The sequence below is a fragment of the Homalodisca vitripennis genome, chromosome 1 (assembly GCF_021130785.1).
Source record: "Homalodisca vitripennis isolate AUS2020 chromosome 1, UT_GWSS_2.1, whole genome shotgun sequence".
Lineage (NCBI taxonomy): Eukaryota > Metazoa > Arthropoda > Insecta > Hemiptera > Cicadellidae > Homalodisca > Homalodisca vitripennis.
In genome coordinates this window covers 40,697,417-40,718,338 of record NC_060207.1, presented here as the reverse complement: position 1 = coordinate 40,718,338, position 20,922 = coordinate 40,697,417, and the positions used below count along the sequence as shown (strand labels likewise).

The window sequence follows — 20,922 nt, the reverse complement described above, 5'->3', positions numbered from 1 at the left end:
TTTAAACATGTACTAAGTAGGCTATGTTAATTCTTCAATACAACTTAAGTATAAGTCCAAGAAAGTGAATGCTTTTTGATATCATGAATGCCTTGTGATAATCAAGCATGAGTTGGATAGCATATATTATCTCATTCAGGATACAAGCTTAGATAAAAATCAAGTTATTAGGAATAGTTACAGAAACTTAAAAGTTTTTTATAAATATGAGATAAAAAAGGTAGAGTTGAATCAAACAATAGTATAATTGAAAAAGCTGCAAATAAAACTAAAGCTGCTTGAACATAATCAAGAAATCAAGTTCATAAGGATGGTGTTCCCATTAGGCCTCTCGTAGATTACAAATTAGCGCCAACTTCCAAATTAGCTAAAAAGCTGGAATCAATCTTGAGAACTTACATTAAATAGATAATAATTTCAGTTTAGAAACTCCTTTGACCTCATAGAAAAAAAAAAAAAAAAAAAAATAACATATTTTAGCATTATTTGATGTAACAAATTTATACACCGATGTACCGATTCAAGAATTGTTAAATATAATAAATAACCATTTAAAGACTTCTGATTTGTTGCCAGAAGCAATATTTGAACTAATGATTTTTCTGAAAGAGGTTATGAAACAAAACTATTTTGAGTTTAGCCAAAGATTAAAAGAGCATTGCCCGAAACCTAAATTACATAACCGACTTCATCATTTGCTCAATACTAAATGGATTAGAACCACACAATAAACTGAATTAATGAATAAGTGTTACATCAGTGTTACAAAGGAAGCAAATTAAACATGCTTGAAGAATATGACATTTATAAACATTCTAAAAGAAATTTATTAGGTGAACCCATGTTAAACGAGAAGCTAAAATTCAGCTTCCATTATTTTTTCAACACATTACTCCATCACAACAGCGTCTTGTCAACCGTCCATCAGCTGATAATGTCGATTCACTAGGAACTGGAATCACCTAGTGTCATATGTCCTATCTTCTGCCGGCTGTGATGTTCTATCATGTTTAATATTCACGTGTAATAGACCTATCAAATGTTGTGTTTCTCAGTCTATTTATTTTTTTATCTATTGTGTTTAGACTGTGTTCGTGAATTTTAAACCATGACGACTCCAGATGGATAATCCTCGCTTTTAATATTTATTGACACCTACATCAGAAGATGATTTATTTTAAGTTGAAACTACAGTAGTTTATGACTACAGTTTGAATTGTTTGACGAAGGTACGTAGTTATTATTATTAGGCATTCCGCAGTTCAGGGCTATATAATATAGAAATTAATTATTCCTATGCATAACAAAGGTGCTAGAGATCAATTGTGTAATTATAGATTATTCTATATACATTATTCCTATAGTATCTAAGGTTTTGAACGCATGGTCCATAAACAAATTGTTTGGCACCTTTAAGGCAACATCTTGCTTAGCTGTCAGTTTGGTTATCACGCTAGGCTCAGTGCTGAGAATACTTTCCAGGCCTTTGTTGATGATTGTTTTGATGGGCTTGATAAGAAAAAAAATGTCAATTTTAGGTCTTATGATTTTTCTGAGGCATTTTACACGGTCGAGCACAGCATACTTCTGAGTAAACTATTTATTTGATGGTTTTAGCAGATTATATGTGAATTGTATTCGTTCTTAACAGTCCAACAGAAGAAATGTTTGTATCTGAATGGCTCATTTTCATAAATTTGTCCTGTCAGCTTATGTGTTCCTCAGGACTTAGTTTTAGGACCTGTACTATTTATTATTTATGTTAATTATATCTCCCATCTACAATCACTGTAACCTACATTTGATGTATATATTATGATCTCTCTACTGATTGCCGGAGTTAGAGAGCATTTAGCTTTTCAAGTGGTCTTTGATATAATATTGCCCAACATCAAAACTACAAATAAAACAGTAATACTTTTAAAACTAAATCCACTTCCTTTTTCCATGTGATAGGTCAAGAGAGAAAGTATATTGCTTGATATTCTAAAACAGGGTGGCGCATATGTCACTTTCCCCATAAATTGGGGTATCTTGTTTCGATAGGAACACTGAGTAAGATCATTGTTATCTGTTCCAGTGGCTAGTTTAAATTGACGCTCTTTGCATCTGTTATTTGTTTGTGTGTGTTTAAAATGTTTACAACCCAACAAGTTTACATCCTTCAGTTGTGTGGAAGTATAATAAAAATACCGCTATAATTGAAGAATTAAGTGGTAAATATACAGGTGTTGCGATACCCACTTGAAAGCATATGTGGAAGTTAAATAAGAAACTTGAAAACAGGAAGTGTTTTAAATGACCCGAAGTGTGGTCGTCCACGATCAATTTGCTACGAAGAAAATCTGCAGACAGTTGTTCAAGCTTTTGTAGCCAGTCCAGGTAAATCGACTCTTAAGGCATCTGCTGAACTAGAAATATCAAGAAGAGGCATGCAGATAATGTTAAAGCAATTAAAATTTAAGCCATACCATCCATCTTTACTCCAAACGCTTCACAAGGATGATGCCGATAGGTGATTGGAATTCTGTGAGACAATAATAAATTATCCACTCAGAGGCTGATCCAAATTTCTTGCGATCAATTTTGTGGTGTGATGATGAGGCATGTTTCTAACTAAATGGACGTGTTAATCAGCATAACTGCATGTACTGGTCGGATGTAAATCCTCATAACGTAATCCAAGCAGAATTCAATGTGCCTGGTGTTATGGTATGGGGATGTATTTCGAGTACTGCACTGATTTTTCCTTATTTTCTTCAAGGAAATCAGGACAACTCAGAAAGTTACTTATAGTTGCTGCAAGAACTAGTAGTTCCTATGCTCAGAAACAATCCTGCTTTCAATATGCATTCACTCATTTGGCAACAAAATGTTGCCTCAGCACATTTCGGTATCCAAGTTCAAGATTTTTAAATAACACATTTAATGAATGGATTGGTCGCCATGGTACAATCGATTGGCTCGCCAGACCTGACCCCATGTGATTTTTTACTGTAGGGTAAAAAAAATAATAAAGGAGACTGTATGCTTCAAAACCGCAAAATCTTGACGAACTTAGAAACCTAACTAGAAATGCATTTGAACTTGTTAATAACAATAAACCTTTATTGCTAAAAATGTGTGATTCTGTTCTCAGTCGTTGTATGAAGTGTATAAAATCAAGGTGGACATTTTGAAGAACTGCTATAACATTGTATGGTAATATGTAAGTAATTTCATATAATGAATTTGTTTTCTTGCCTAAAAGTTTTTTATTCAATGAACCTATAATGCCTATAACTGTCTTCTCTGGGAAAACTGGCATATTCCACCCTCCAGATTCCAAGGTGATCTCCATTGAACACATAAGCAATATTTTTTTTGAAATCTTAAAAGAAACTTTGTCTTATAAAATTTTCTTGGTCTATATATCTTTGATATGTAGTCACCTTGAGTAAGCAATTAAATAGAACAGGGTTTGGAATTTTACAAATGTAACAGTCAAGGCTATAAAGTAAACATGTTTTGTGCATTTTCTGGATGTTTCTGAGACTGATTGCAGTAGGAGCATAAAATGAGCTTGTTCTACAGATTTTTATTTTTCTACAGAGTTCCCCATGGTCATAAGTGTAAAATATAGGTATAAAATTTCCAGAATATATCTTTTGTACAACTGTCTATTTCATTTAAATTTACTTCTGATGTATGACCCAGTTATTAGACTTTCAAAAGATTAGATTGTCTTTGTTAATGACATAGGATAAATTAGTACATAATGTGAGAATAGCTGTGAATTATGTCTGTCTGATTGATGGTCACATTTAACTTGTTTTGTGACCTCATTTTTCATGTGTTATTTTGATTCTTCAGTAATTTTAAATGTTGGATGTTATTGCAACCATTGACAGGATTGCTGATGTGTTAGGATGGGCACATGTACATACACACTTATATAATATTTAAAATTTACATGGAAAATAATATTAAATTATCAGGAAACTACTCATAGAAAATACATCATTCAGGTATACATGTAAATGATAAACAATAAAGGGAGGGGTGGGGGAAACAGTATGAGGTAGATTCTCTGTTCATTTTTAAAATTGACCAATAATACATCTTAATTAAACAAAATAAATTCAAAGATATATTTTTTTTTGTTTTTTTTTTTTGTATTTGTTTTAGCTTTGAGTGATCTAGGTTTCGTTGTATCGGGTACTAACTTGTAAGAATTGAAATACCAAAGATTCAATTCCAGATTATAGAAATTATTTTTTTGAATCTACAAAATATATGTAGGAAATAAAATAATTCTTTGTTTATTTTGATATGTAATGTATTAACAATAACATGTTTAATAAATTTTGAAATTTGTGTTTCTTAATGTTTGCTACTGCTGCGAATTAATTTTACCTGACGATTGTTATAATGATGTGTTTTGTTTCAGAGTTTACTTTTTGGAAATTATGGAAGAACTACATTCAAAACCCATACCTCTTCCAAGGTCAAGTCCAGTGGTTAATTATCAGCAGGATGTGAATGGCAGTGGACAAATAAAGAAACCCGTGCCATTACCAAGATCACCAGCTGTGCCAATGGCAAGTTCCTCTAGGGCAACTGAAGATGAGAAGACCAATTCTGAAAGCAGTTCTTTTGAGGATGTTATCACTAAAGGTTATAATACTCTAACAAAAAAAATTAAAAATAAACTAAAATCAACAAGTGATAATGTTCAAGGAAAAAGCAAATCTGTGATAGAAACTACAAAAAGTGTGGGCTTAAAAACAGAACGCTCTGTCAGGGGTATCCTCCAAAAACGTCAATCAGCCTCTCCAGTTGTAAATTCCAATAATGAAGGTGATTCTGCAAAAAATAGAACCAATAGGTGTCAATCATTACCTTCAGAGGATATTTTTAGCTCAATAAAATTTGGATCCCCAATCCAGCAGGAAAAAAGTGATTATGTTTATGAATCTGATGATGGTGAAACCAGTCTGCCTCCTCCTGAATATCCCCCACCACCTTTACCTGATGAGTCATTGTACGATGAAGTTTCCACTAAGTCGAGCCATTCAGGAAGCCATGGTGATTACTACACATGTCCAAGCTTAGTGAGCTCATTGCCGGATATTGAAAGTATTAGAGGATATGAAGATGTGCCTGATTTGAAACATCTAAGTTTGTGTGGAGGGAGTGATTCTAATTCTTCGCAAAGTGGTGATATTGTGTTTGATATGAAATCAAGAAATAACTTATGTGAAGATGATTCTGAAATTTCTCATAATCTGAATTCTCTACAAACACCTGATGACAAACGAGTAATGGTTTCCAGGTCTGACTCATGGAATTTTTATGATTCAGTAAATATTTTTAAAAAACCAATGGGTGAACAATATGTTAATGTCACAATTCAAGATAGTGCTATGAGTCAGTTAAGGGACACACAAAAGGGAGAACAATATGTCAATGTTACAATATGTGAAAGTAATCAAAGTGCAAGATCGCCTATGTCTGGAGATCATTCAGACAAAAAGGTGGCTATAGGAGATTATAAAACTACCCCATTGAAACCATTACAACCTGTGAAAGTAGCTGACGATTTTAGTGATCTGAATAAAAATACTTCAATACAGAGACAAAACTCTGTACTCTCAAGTGTAGGAAGTGACTGCAGTTCTGTATCGATACCCAACGAACTTTATCTAAACTGGCAACCTGTAATGATGAGAGGTTTGAATCAAGATATATCATCACGTGCATCAGACCAGACAAAAACTAATGTATTTGCTTCAAAATCATTTTTCTCTGAATTTGACCCTTTGTATTTAGCTGCCGATAACAAACCAGTAGATAGATCAGCCAAAGCAGAAAGTCTGCCAGCTATCAAGACAGACAAAAACATTTGTGAATTTGTAGATGACTTTGACATTGTTTCACTTCCAGTACCTCCAACAAGATATGATTCAATAACAGAAGAAACAAAAGAACAACCAGATATTCCTAATGATGTTGAGTACTTTTTGTATCATAGACCCACAACTGGTCATCATGTAAGCAATGAAACTTTGACTGTTGATTCTAAAGAAAACCTAGCTGAAAATTATAATGCTACCTCAACGCTAGAAAATTCTCCATCAGAATCGCCAGAAAAAGAAATGTTTCCAGAGAAAAGGAAATCGAATTTGGTGAGATGGACTAGTATGAAAAAAGCTATTAAAAAAGTGGCTGAAAGTAGTAATTGGTCTCCCGGAGTGATGAGAAAATCTGCAAAAATAAAAGATGGGGAAGAAGCTGCAGTTACTTGTAATGAAGCTTCTTCTGGAGTGGTTGAACGACCTTATATTAATTCTTCCTCTGGACCTTTACATAGTGGTTTCCTCTTTAGATCACCTTCGGGTGGGGAGAAACAAAAAGATTTTGTTCAGAAGTGGTGCCAACTTTCAGAAGGACGCTTAACGTACTCAACTGAACGAACAAGTTCAAATAAAGATTTTATTCTTATTGAACATATATACAGTATTCAAATTGGGAGAGAAAATAAACAAAGGTGTGTATTATTAACCATTTTTAAGACTTAATCTACTCAAGTTATTTGTATACATTTAATAGATTAGTGTTATGAATCTCATATTAGTGCTTGTTAAAGAAATATAAAAGTTTAAATGGAGATGTCTATTGTAAAATTAAGAAAAATAATAAGAACTACTTGTGCACAATGAAAAATATTTTACAGTAAAGCAAACTTCTGCAACTAAACCTTTTATTGTTATTTCTTATAAACATACAGTAATGATTAGGCTGGTTTACTATTTAAAAGTAATCCAAGTACTTATTATTTTAAATTACAGTTTCACTTAATGTATCATGTGTCATTTCTAAAGCACTGAAGGTGAGGACATATATTGTATGGAAATCAGCTGTTCACTCAGAGATAAGCCACATCTTGTGGGATCTCCTGGTACCACGGAGAGACGTATATGGATGCAAAAACTCCTGGAGAGCTTAACACTTGTATTTCCCCCTCGTCTGACCGCAGATTACACTCGAGCAGGATGGTGTTATTTAAAGGTAACTTGGCGTTATTACAGTTGTGTCCTGTGATTGATTGAATGAATGTGATTGAAAAATAACCTTCATTATGTGTGAATAAACATTCATATATAATGAGGAGAAAACTTCCGGTAAATATGGCAGCTCTTGTTACAATTGTATTTTAAGTTTCTTCTACAAACCAATAAAATACATTTTATTTAAATGAAAACTTTTAATAATAATATTAACCCTTTAAGCGTCATGAAAAATTGGACCTGATCTTTGATAAAGTTACAATTTTTTTTAATTTCCAATGTGTAAAGTTAAATTTATTTTCGTTTCTGTATGTCAAAATAGAGTTATTTAACGGTAAATAAAATTTGTTTAGCCCTTTTTGGATTTCCTAGGCTAATTTTTAACTTTTGAGAATATCGTAGTATATAGCAGTATAGTTGTCACTAATATCTTTATCATTTATTTAGTAAGTAGGGGAATGAAACACAGTTTTATAGATAAACATATACTATATTACAAACCAATAAAATTAGAAAAATACGAAAGTAGACAAAGAGTGTTTATTTGGTGGCGGGCTGTCACAACTGACATTCCGCGCGTCTCCCGCAAGCCACTGTTATCGCGTGGACTTTGAACCTTCTTATCGCTCGGCAACCTGTAGGACGGCCTTGCGGGGCTTGAATTATGTTTCTTGCTTTCTGAGAACATCCTTATAACCGTAGTAAAATATTAAAAAGTTTGGGGTTGACCAAGTAATTGCTCAGAATTACCAAATCTTCAAATTCCGAATCGTCTGGATTCGCCATTCACACGAATAATGGTAAAAAAACACTAAATAAATAATGGAATCTGCTGTATATAATATGAATAATTTACTTTGAAAATAATAGGACACAACAGAAAATTTGCGATAACCGAAATACATATGCGTGTACCGGACGCTTCTCACTAACTAACTGACTAGATGCCTTGACGGGAGCTCCCGTCAATGACTTTGTGAAAGGCGCGGGGCCACGCCCTCTAGACAGTGTTTGGCCAATTAGAAGCAACTGCCACTCCCATTGTAACAGAATTCGAGGCAGGGCAACCCATCTGTATGTCGCATGACTACTAGAACCATCTAGCAGCAAAATATTCAACTAACATAGCAGTAAGAAAATAAATAATGCAAAAAACGCGGATCCACGGCAATAACGTTTTGAGCTTGTAGTGGCCCTCCGCGGATCCGCGTCAATAACGCTGGAAAGGTTAATGCTATGATAAAATAAAAGTAGAAACCAAATTAAAACTCCAATATTTTTTAAGAATTTTCTAGAAATCTTTCAAGGTCACAGTCTCTATGGGTTTAGCCATGGTTTGAAGACATGCAAGTCAGCTTGCCCTGCAGCTAACCTTATTTGGAGAATTTCATTACAACTGTACTATATTATGTTATTGTTATGACTCTCCCCCTTATTCTGTTTGATAAGATCCTCGCACAGGCCAGTGGCCTATGAGGACGGGCAGAATAAGGCTTAAAAGGGGATCGGCTTCTCCTTAAAAAAAAAAAAAATTGTATTGTTTTATTTAAAATTAAAAAAAAGTGTCTGAAACATTGGATATTTCATAACACGGGGAGAGCAGTGTTTGTTATAATAGTATTTATAATCGTTGTACACTCTATACAATTTTTCAGGGTTTTTGTACAAATAGTACACCATAAAGTATTAAGATGGAAAAGAAAAATAATTACCTCATTTTAAAATATAAAAATCCAAGAGCTTCTTTTCATTGTATTTGTCAACACTCAATTATCAGAAAATTTGTGTAACTGGAAATAACAAGATTTTGAAAAAAATAAGCATTGAAAAAATACGGTTTTATTTTTTAAATAATAATAGAATGGTAATATAAAGTCAGGTAGAAGTAATTGGGTGTTTTAAAGGTTAAATTGTATTATGAATAATAGAAAAGTACTACAATGTAAAAAACTTTTGCTAAAATAGTAGTAAATGTTAATAAAACAATACTTTTCCAATATAGTTTATTTTTTGGACAAGGCCTTTCAAAACCAAAGATTTCATTTTCAGGTGACTCCACAAAAAAAGTTTATAAAATAACTTCAATAAAATAGTGTATGTAAATGTTCCCACAGGTATAATTTCATCAAAGTAACTCTAATTGCTAAGATTTTTCATTACAACATATTTGAAAGTTATTTTAACACTACTATTTTGATCAATAAACATTTTGTAAATTTAGAGGGTTTTGTTTGTAATTCGCTGTAGCATTCTGTTTATTTTTATATTCAGGAAGGAATTAATGGGGCTTGGTTAGCAGCATGGATTTTACTGCACAAGAGGACATTATTTTTCAGCCCTTGTAGTGGTGAAATTGACCTTCGCAAAGCAAGATCCATTGGTAAGCTATATAATAGAAACAACTTTCTTTGTATAGAAACTAAAAATTCAAATTACTACTTGGTTAGTGAGATGAAGTTTACTTCTTAACTATTAAGTCTCTTAAAAGTTTAGTTTAACTTTTCAAGATTAAATCATACGTAAATTTTACTGTGATTTAGTGAAAGAACTTGGCATGTGAATTCTCGACCTCAACAGCAAACAACACAATAAGAGAAAACAGTAAAATTTGTCTTTACTTGAGAATAAACTTATACCTCTTCCCAAGAGATTTTTAGATCCAATCTTTGGAAAGGTTAATTAAAATATTTTAATAGATCCATATCATATTTTCTTAAAAGTTTCTAGTTAACAAATCAAAAAAGGTCCCCAGCGGTGAATTAATCTTAAAAATTGAAATTAATTTGTCATTTAATCATATTTATTAGTAAACATATAATGTGGTTACTAAACACCTATACAGTATATTGAAATATTGCCAATAAGAATAAGTATAAAAAGCCAAATGCCATTTTAAAATAGATTTAGGTGTTAAAATAATTGTTTGTACATCACTATTTCATCAAATATAACAACTTCACACTATTAGTGATAGCTAATACTTATCAGATACTACACTAATTAAAATGATATCACCGATATAAGGGAACTTATTCACTATTGGACATTGTTGAAATCTCAAGTGGAAGATAAATTATTTTAATTCCCAACATTAACAAATACTGTAAAAGTTTTTGAGTATCTTTGTGATGCCAGTAGAAGTGTCACTTAACAGTAAACTTAATCTAGACCCATTACAGAAAATGAGGTCGGTATTTATGGGCAGTGATTCATTGACTAATTTATAGTTCTACTACTCAGTGTAAGAATTCCTCCAACTACTTCAATCGTCAATTGTTTTTCATTTAAGGTCACGGCCTCAGTGAGATATGAGTCATTAAACCTGCATTGATTATTACAATTTGTCGTTTCCCAATTTCTATTAAAACAAAGTATGCCTTTGAGGTCTGCCAGGGCAGGGCAAAATTAGGATGTGTGTGGTAATATCATGTTAATTTATTACGCTAAATATATATATATATATATATATATATATATATAAATAACTCAAACCAATAAATAATACAACCCAAAAATAGTTATAAACAAATGAATACCAAAAACAAGTTTCAATAATCTGCAGTGTAGAATATTTGTAAATTTTGACACATAAATTTAAACAAGGGAAAAGAGAATCATCTTATTGTTTAACCTGTCTGGTTGCCTTCATTTTAAATTAACTTATATGCGATTTCACCATTTCTTAAATTAATCAGACTAGTGCTTAGGTTCAGATTTGAGTCTAAATGATAAATTTCTTTTAGATTAATAGAATTTTTAAGGTCATTTTGATTATGTTGAGTTAATGTGCAGATAATGGTCTCTCAGAAGTTAGATGTAGCCATTGAAATTGAAGGTGCTGAGTGCCTAGTACTTTTCAAGTCTTTCGTAAGTCTCGATGATGGATTTTTTACGTAAAAAGTAATGCTTAATCAGCACACAAAATTAACTTTTTATCCGTTTTCGTGCAAATTCATGAGGTTGTCTGCCTTGAACGGCTATTAAACACCAACTGCACGACACAGCTTGCTCAAAATTAGAAAGTTGTCCACTGATAGATTACAGTTGACTGCAGCACTTTTACATTTATAGTTACTGCACAGGAAATTCAATAAGTCACTGATTTATCAAACCAGCTTGTAGTAAATTGTTGAGGCTTTTTATCTTCAATACATGCATTTAGTAGAAAAAGAAAACATGGCGCTTCTTTCATATACACTCAAAAAGTATTCTAGCATTGTTTCCCTTGGTGTCACTTGTTAACTATAATCTTTGTTGAATTTAAATAATAGAAAACAAATCATTGCCCATTTTATTTGAGTTATGATTCCTATGAGACAATGAAAGAAAGTAACCACAGACCATTTCCTGTGTCAAATTTTCCTAGCTAAAGGAGTAGCCAGTTGTTGCAGTGTCAAGTACTTACCTAGCTCACTAGCATTCTTAGCTGCTGTGAGTTACTAACTCTCTTATATTACAGGTTAAATCTATATTGTGTAAGTCTACTAGTGTATGCTGTGTCATTTTGTTCACAATATTTTAATTAGACGATTGTACTACTGAAATCATCATCACACTTTTTAAACAAAAATTACAATTAGTTTTTTTTTTCATTATAGAAATTATTAGTGAAGTTGGTTTGTAGTGTTACAGGATGGAGAAGATGGTTGTGGCCGTGTGATAGAAAAGGGTCCCCTAATGCGCATTGACAGTCCGAATTGTGCATATTACCTACAGATGAATGAACAGAGAGAGACAAAAGCTTGGTGTCGTGCGATACAGCAGGCTGCACTGAATAATGGAGCACTTCTACATGAGCAACAGCTCACTAAAGATGATATGCCTACAATCATAGATAAGTGTATCAACTTCGTTTATGCCCATGGTATGTATCTTCTGTCTGCTCTGGAATTTAAAATATTTTAGACTCTCATATATCCGTATATATGTTTATTGATTTTGAGAACTGTTGTGTGGGGTATTTAACTTGGTTTTCATCTTGTAAACTTTTATAATTGTTTAAATTATACTAGAAAAAGTACTGTGTAGTTTTATTTTGTTTGTAACTAGAAGTTTTAGTGACACTAATATGTTTTACAGGAAGTATGTCTGAAGGTATTTATAGACGCAATGGAAGCAACACAAATGTGATGAAACTCCTTGCAGCGTTCCAGAAAGATGCCTGGGCAGTTCAGATCACCAGGAACGAGTACACGGAACATGATGTAGCAAGTGTACTTAAACGGTTTTTCAGAGACATGTCAGAACCCTTACTTACAACTCAGTTACACAAAGTGCTTTGCAATGCTGCAGGTTAGTTGATGTGGATTATTCTTTTTACTAATTAATTTTAGAAGGTTCATTAGAATTCTTGTTGGATATTTTAAAATTAAGACAGACATATGTTGTAACAGACAGTAGTGGGGGACAGACAACTTTTCTGTTAACTTATGTTGAAACTACTTAGTTTCCTGTTTGTTCCTTTGTTTGTGTATTTTAATTTTAATTCATATCTTGTACGTAAGTGCTTTTTTCGTCATAACTAGATAAAAATGGCTTCTGTTGTTGAAAATCATGCAATCTGTGAATTATATGTTGTAATTCATTTTCTGTTTGCGCAAACAAAAAGCTGTAGACACCATTGTGAACTTTGTGAAATAGACAAAAAAGAAAATTTTAAATGATAGTGATGTTGATCCTACACTGTTACAGCAGCCGATATGTCACTTATTGTCTGGGCAATTTCATGGATGTCCAGGAGTGGCATCACTAACTGCAAATGCTGTGATATTTGGGTGAAAGGGTTGATTGATAAGTCAACTATACTACGGAGGATGTCTTTTGGGGTGGATGGGGCTCCCTTAGTTTTAAATGTCTTTACAATCCTTTATTAATATAAGGGCATGTCCCTGCCCACTTTGACTGCAAAAGACTGGAACAGAGTGAGTCTGCCTTCTTCCAAGGTCACAAGACAGGTATAGTGCCCACCTCCTCATGATGGAACTTTGAAATGAGGTACTTACCACTCGTACCCCTCCTTAATATCATTTCACTGAATATTTGAATTAGCCTTATAGAAAAGGTCCTTATAGATGTGCAGTGGAAGGTTCTCTTACCTTCTTGTACTAAGTGGGATAATGCTGCTGTTTTGTTTCCAGAACCTTTACTATTAGTGTTACTTATTATTAGCCCATAAATATGTTTTAATTATCTCATATCCACACACACACACACACACACACACACACACACACACACACACACACAAAACACCCTTGGAAAGGAAAATATTAGTTGTTTTGAGATAGTTGAAGATAAGCTTTTATGTCCAGTGCTGGAATGCAATGAAGAGGAGAAGGTATCTCTGTACCGGAGTTTGTTGGAGCAGTTACCACCAGTAAACTATGTGACAACACGACGACTGATGGGTCACTTGCACCACATACACCAACAGTGCGAGCGCAACCTCATGCCTGTGGAGAACCTGGCGGCCATCTGGGGCCCTACGCTCATGCATGTTGAGGTAATGCCATGTGATATTCAGAGCCTAATTGTTTATTTGATGGATTCTCTTTAAGATTGTAATGCATTCATCTATGAACTTGTAACTGTTTTCATTATATACTTACATTATAGCACTCAGAAGTTTTAGTCTCTTGGTACGAATTAATAAAACAGTATGTGATTTGTAGTTGAATCATCAGATGGGGAAGAAAGACTCGGATTATCAAATAATATATTCTTCTTTATTTATATTGTGTGATGCCTTAAATGTGTGTGTACAGGTATTATATTTATAACATACTCTTACATTATCCAGTATATAGCTCAAAAAGATTAAGTAGGATTAGTATTTTGGATTGGGTTTCTTATGTTGCTTAACTTAGTTTTAAATATTTTGTAATCTATCAACCACAACTAGAAAAAATAATTGATATATTTTTAGTTTAAATACTATAACTTATTAGTATATAATTCATAAGTTCATATTAAATTTATTTATTCATAATTTCAATTTGCTCTTATCACCAATAAAAAAAGTTATCTGTATTTAAAATAAGATAGTTGTGGCATAAATCATATTGTTGTGTAATCCTAGAAAATGTTTGTTTTGTCTATAAAACCGACACTAACATTGAGTTTTGATTTTAATGCTTAGTGTTGAGGACATGCATAATTTCAATACACAGGTAAGTGTTACAAATTTATAAATGATTATTTATATATTTCTTATTGGATATACATTATACAGTATATCCTCTAAAGCAGTAATTTAAGATTAAATTTATTATCGATACAATAATTTGTTAAGGCTTTAGAACACCTGTTAAAGCTGTATAATACACAAAAACAATAATCATTTGTACACATAAATAATCTTCACTGACACAAGACTTACAAACATTGGCTAAGACTGTACATTGCAGCAACTATTACCTAGTTATTATACAACTAGTCAGTTCTCTAGTGTACATAACGAAATCATTTATTAAAGTTCTATTAATTAAATTGTATCGTCAGGAGTTATCTGTCTAATAGCTTATTGTACTGTCTAATGAGTATTTAGTAAAACAAGAAAACAGCTTGTGAACTTAGACTGTGTGACAAATTCTTACACTCTGCTTTTTTTAAGTAAGCTCTAGTATTTGTTACTAAAGAGCAAAATAAAACGTAATTTCTTGACTCACTCCTGATGTTTTCCATTGAAGAAAATGTCTTTTATTACACATGGAAATTATGATTTTCACTATTTAAAGACAATAAAGTCATTTTATTTATCCTTCAGCATGTTCTTATTCTATGGGATGGCCTATTGCCATGCACTTAAGCCTCAAGAGCCTTTTGCACCTTGTAGAACTGCTGAAACCATAGACTAGTCGGCCTCATGGTGTGCTTTGAGGGTGCGCAAAAGGTCCTTGAGACTTAAGTGCATGGCAATAGGCCGCCCCAAATAAGTAAATGAGAAAAATTAATAGTTTGGCCTCAGAGAATGCCTTAAAGTAAATGATTAGCTAAAAAAAATGTAATATATCAAATAATAATAAAATATAAATTATAGATTCCAACAATGTATGCATATTCTATATTATCTACTATTTAAATGCTGCGGCTCTGAAAGGGCTAAGGCCCCATCCTAGCTAGATGGCAAAATCAATGCAACCAACAAGGGTGACAGACGCTGCTGTCAGCGTCAAATGTGTGTCCATACTGGGCAGCACGACAAGGTAGAAAACATTAGGAAAATGTTATCCTCATACTTTGTGCGCGAAGGTGTAATGCAGCTCCAGGAGCTTGTGTAGGACATTGTAAAATCTTGTTTATATAAACAATAGAGATTAATCGTACTTTGATTTCTTTAAATTTATAATTTTTTTCATTAAGTAATCACTTATGATTTAAGTGTATATACAATAAATTGAGTATGATTTTTTTTCATAATCAGTCTTTGTTATTCAATCAATATTTTAGTAGACACTTCAAGGTGAGTAAAACAACTTGTACAACATATAGCGTTGTTTATATGCATGAGTTTGAAATTTACATTTTAAAATATAGACTATGTTATTAAAATGTTGGTTATTGTTCATTTGAAACTTGTTTTACTAAAAATAAATATTCTTCATTGTTATGTCATTTATAAATGCTGTAATTTGCAGTAAACATTAGATTCTAAACAATAAGTAGTATAATTTTATGTCATATTGTTTTTAGACAATCTCAGTGTTTATTTACATCATACATTCAAGGGAAAAAATAAGTAATACCCTGGTGACCCAATGATCAAACTATACAACCTTATCTGATTTGTAATAAAATCAAATAACTTACTTGGTAAATTCACTACCTTTCCCACTGGAGCCCACAATCGATCAATCATCAGACTGTGTTGTGTGGTAGTTTACGTTGTTCAAATTTCACAAACTAATGTGCTTCTACACCTTTGATACGAATAATTCACCAAACATCACCAGAACAATCACAAAATGACTCACACCAAAGATAACCTGACTAAGACTGAAGAAGAAGGAAAATGCTCTGTCACGTCGCTGATGTACTGCTACCAAATACAAACCTGTTTGCATCTGAAGCACTTGTAGCGCAACTGACAATAGCGATGGGCATTCTTGCTGCTCAGCTAGAACACATTACTTACTATGTGTTTGTGTCTGTCGTGCTTGTCTGTCACGATGCTCTTGCCATCCAGCTAAGACAGGACCTTTCTACACAGCCTCGATAGTATGAACATCAACTACACGAATCCTTTGATAAACAAGAATATTTCACAAATACCCTTGAGACTCTTGTTATCAACATTCTACTGTAAAATAAAATGTTAAGAATTGTGTTTACTTGTTTGTAAAATTGTTTCTGTCTTCTCCTCTCTGAGGACTGCTGTACTTTATTTAGATGAAAAACATGAACACACATAAAGCTGTTAATTCATAATACCAATCAATTCTTTCAGAGTGGAATGGACCCAAACTGGTCGAAGAAGGAGTCACAGGTGGTGAATGACTTGATCTCCCTGTACCCTCGATTGTTCCATGTGGATGGTGCAGAGTTGGCTCGGGAGCAGCGGATACAAGAGGTCTTGGAGCGCTACCATAATAGTGTTCAGCAAACTCCTCACACCACTAAACCCTCAGGTGACATCAAGGTGTGGGTTTACATCGGCTCACGGGATAGTGACTGTGTTAGCGTCACGGTAAGTTTTACTTGCTTTGTTTTACCATATTAATGATACTGTATTGTAATAACATTGTTATGTGAACTTAATAATTTATATTTACAAGAGCTGTTCAGAGAAACTAGAAAATACTCAATAATTATACAACTATAAACACCTTTCAAATTCCAACATGATATGTACAAGTTTTAAATTACTGAAATCACTCAGTTTTGCCATATTATTCTTAATTGTATTTTATGTGTACTAGTTTCAAATTTATAGTGGACTATTTGCAGAGTTGCCTATGGTCTATTTATTAGTTATGATATGATTAATTTATTATAAAACTTGTTTTTATAGGATTGTTGTAATTATCATGGATATTTTATCTACTAAATAACTTGACACTTTTAATACATTTTGTTTTTTAGTGATTATTTGTATATATTTACTTGACAAATTTGGAAGTGAATACAGTTTAAATAGCATCAGGAATACTTAATTATATCTAACTTTAAAAAAATTAACTGTATATTTATTTGCCATAATTCTTTTTCTATGAGTTCATCAAGGCAGAGTTGATAAGTTTGTGGGTGTACAGGTGAACCCGCAGCGGGAGGCCCTGGATGTGTGTAACGAACTGTGTCCAAAGATGAACGTGTACGGACACGAGCTGTGTCTGCTGGAGTCTGTGCTAGGAGGGGCTCTGTTGCGGCCGTTGCACCATACAGAGCGTGTACTGGACACTGTACTACGCTGGGGATATTGGGATGATCAAGACTGTCGGGATAACTGTCTTATCCTAGTCATCAATACCATTATCCGTGACATCCAGCCTCTCGTGAGTACCGGGCTGCAACACTTGTGCAAGAAACTCAATTCTGAGACTTGTGGGACATTATTCAGTCCAAATTCCACTATAATATAAGACATCATTGCAAGCCTGGCCATTTAGCTTTATTATTTACCAATAATATAAAGAGATCTCAATTAATAATTTTAACACTAATGTTATTGCAAGGAGATAATCTTCCCTACTCAGGACTAAGTGCATTAAGCAGCAATTTACCTGCCACGATCAAAGCTCATAATGTTTTGTACTATAGTATCAGAAAATATTCATATGGGAATATACATCATATGATACCTCATTTTGAAGGTCTATGTACCCTGAGAATGTTGGTACCAAAAACTCAATATTATGTTTATTTGTATGTACACAGTGTGACAAAATGTCTTTAATTTAGGTTTTAACGGTAAATTCTGCTTTCAGCTCCACTTAAAACGTAGGTTAAGTAATATAAAGTAATTAAATAATATAAAGTAATATGGAGTGGCATAACTTTTTCTTCTTTTTCTAATAAAAAAATATTAATAAATTAAAAAATGAAAAAAGTTCAAAATTTTAAATAGCAACTAATGTTGAAAAGTAAAACATTAAAAAATTCTATTAAAGGCAAACATTTTTGTATTTTAATTTTTATCTATCTTGCGCTGTTTAATAATAGCACTTAATAAACTTATTTTACTATATTAGTTAATTTGAATTTTGTCACAGCAAATAACCTACCATCACAAAAATTAAAACTAGATGTTACAAAAGCTATAACTCACTGGAGAATACCTTAGCTATAGATGTTCAAAGTAGCTATATTTATGCAATAACAAAATTAAAATTTTGGACCAGAAAAGTGCATTTTCTTCCTCAAAACAAAGTGTGCGCATGCCAGATTATTGCTACGTTTTAACAAATAAATGTGTGTTGTTTTGTAGCCTTTCTTAACAAAGCTAGTACTATATATACTATTCTATTAGCATACTTTTGGTTAGAAATTGATTATATTCTATGTCTATAACTAGTGCCAGTCCTTAGTGCAGATCATGTGTGTGATCCAGCTGCTCAGTGTTAGATATCAATACTAACTGGAAAAACAAATTAATGGTGGTCTGCCTTATCAGAAATGTTTATCAAAAATATGTTTGGTCTCATTAACTTCTTATAATCGCATCTCTGGTATAGGCATTTTAACTGTTCTATTAATTAAGTTCTTGATTATAACTATTGATTTAGTTGGTCTGTTGCTTAATTGATTACTAATAAATATTCTATATTAACAAAAGTAATTTAAATGAAGTTAAATAATGTTATACTTTTTGTTTAAAATGTTATTTGATGATGTTTCTTTACAGGCCAAACCACCAGTGGCTCAGTGTGGTGAGCTTCGATTTGCTGACTTGAAGTCAAAAACCTTTAAAGTTTACCTATTTGAGTTCAGTCAAGCCAAACTGTGTTATTACAAGGATAAACTGGTTTGTACAAATTTTCATATTTTATATTTAAAAGAAAGTAGACATATCTATTTTAGTCATTACAAAAATTATAAGGCATTTCAATCTGTCCTATTGTTTGTCATACCATGCAATAGATATGAGAAGAAATGCACGGTGCTTTCTAAAAGTTCCTAGACTGGTTTCCTATTACAAGTGATGCCATCTCTTGAAAAATAATTAACTACATAGTTTTAAACTTTTATACTAATCTGAATGGACAGCAATTAGTAAGTAAGAGTTTATTTGCTTACTGAGATCAGTGTCAGGATTAGAAAATGGAGCATACAGCTATGATTGTGTTGTTTGAAATACAGCAATACTGCATTAGACACGTATACTATGATACAGGCTGCGTTGGTGATGAGTTTTGAGGCGTTACAGTGGTTATACCATTATAATTGTGGTTATGAGTCTCTTTAGAAGAGAATATTGAATGTGAGAGAGCATTTCTTGCTGGAATCAGTGACAGCATCAAATTAATAGCTGAACAGGTTGGTATGAGAGTTGGCAATTTACACAATTGTTGTTAAGACTGAGGAAGTGTGTGTAAATTTTGTTCCACATTTTTTACAAAAGAGCAGAAGAAGCAATGAGTTGAATAATTAAGGTACGTTATAGAATGGACCGACACAAACCCAGAATTTTAAAAAGCATTGTTACTGGTTTACTGGGGATAAAATGTGTTGTTTTCACTATAATCCATCCATTAAATTCTAAAAAAGAAGCTTCGTGGAGGTAGTCAACTAATGGATGCACTTTGATGCTGATAATGTGCATCAAAGGTGAAGACCATGCTGATCACATTCTTTTATTCTTAAGGAATTATACACCTAGAATTTCTGTCCTCTGTTCTGGCCAGAGAGAGACATGAACATTCTACAAAGAGGTGTTACAATGTCAATTGGAATGGATTCATTGAGTACACAGGGAAATGTGGGAAAGGGAGACTCGTGTACAGTGGGAGACTGTACTTTGTAATGTGTACTGGTACACAAGGTGTTCATTGTCAGACAGTTTGTGGGAAAAAAATATTACTGTCATTATCCTCCTAATTCTCCTGATCTTGCCTCAGCAGAGTTCATGTTGTTCCCCAAGCTTAAGAGCCAGCTGTAGGGGAGTGGAGCTGTATCTTGATGTTAGTTCAATAAGAAAAATGTTAAACCTCAAGCACGTTTACGACCTTATTTTTAATTGTAAAATTATGCAATATGTCTTATTTTAAAAATATATCTAAGAAGCATCCTAACCCTTTTTTTTAGTTTTTTTTCTATATTTTTATTGGTTATTCAGAAAAAACTCAAATCTTTTTTAAACTTCATTGTTTATTTATTCACAAGGTATTTACTTAACAAGAAAAACTTAAAAGCTTTTGGATGCGTTATTGTTACCTTCAAAATTATATTAAGATCGTTTTATTACAGCCGACTCTTAAAGCTGCCTTGAGAGGTGAGTGTTTCGAAGATGCGAATGACATTTAAAGAAATGTTATATTATCAAATTTTAAATAAAATATCTACTGAGGAGTTTGAGAGTGCCTTTCAAATTCTATATAATCGTTTCTGTCATGAGTGTATAGCAAGAAAAGGAGTGTTTTTCAGTACTGTACAATATTTTTTTAGTATACTTGGAAATTGTAACAAATGGTCTACATAGGACCAACTTTTGACAGTGAAAGTGTTACTTAAATATATGTTAACATTTATAACTTGTTCTTTTTTTACATCAAAACAAAGTATATATTAAATTGGATGAATTTTTCAGGGATGTGTTAAACTTGGAGAATGGAAAATAGAAGATATTGTGTGGTACATTGGTCATGAGCCAAAGAGAAATCCTCATACAAGGTAACATATTGTCTTAATTAGTAAAAAAAAAAATACTTGGAAATATATT

At 32.6% G+C, this 20,922-nt stretch overlaps 1 protein-coding gene across 1 annotated transcript in view; it reads left to right on the top strand.

Annotated features, from left to right (window-relative positions):
* LOC124360268 overlaps window positions 1–20,922 on the top strand; it is a 43,140-nt gene that overhangs the window by 9,658 nt on the left and 12,560 nt on the right. Inside the window, exons 2-11 of the mRNA XM_046813727.1 lie at window positions 4,430–6,529; window positions 6,864–7,050; window positions 9,321–9,429; window positions 11,674–11,913; window positions 12,129–12,341; window positions 13,361–13,551; window positions 16,495–16,734; window positions 17,300–17,539; window positions 18,889–19,008; window positions 20,791–20,873. Coding sequence (XP_046669683.1) covers window positions 4,449–6,529; window positions 6,864–7,050; window positions 9,321–9,429; window positions 11,674–11,913; window positions 12,129–12,341; window positions 13,361–13,551; window positions 16,495–16,734; window positions 17,300–17,539; window positions 18,889–19,008; window positions 20,791–20,873 — 3,704 coding nt within the window. The 5' untranslated portion in view covers window positions 4,430–4,448. The remainder of the gene's footprint in view (window positions 1–4,429; window positions 6,530–6,863; window positions 7,051–9,320; window positions 9,430–11,673; window positions 11,914–12,128; window positions 12,342–13,360; window positions 13,552–16,494; window positions 16,735–17,299; window positions 17,540–18,888; window positions 19,009–20,790; window positions 20,874–20,922) is intronic.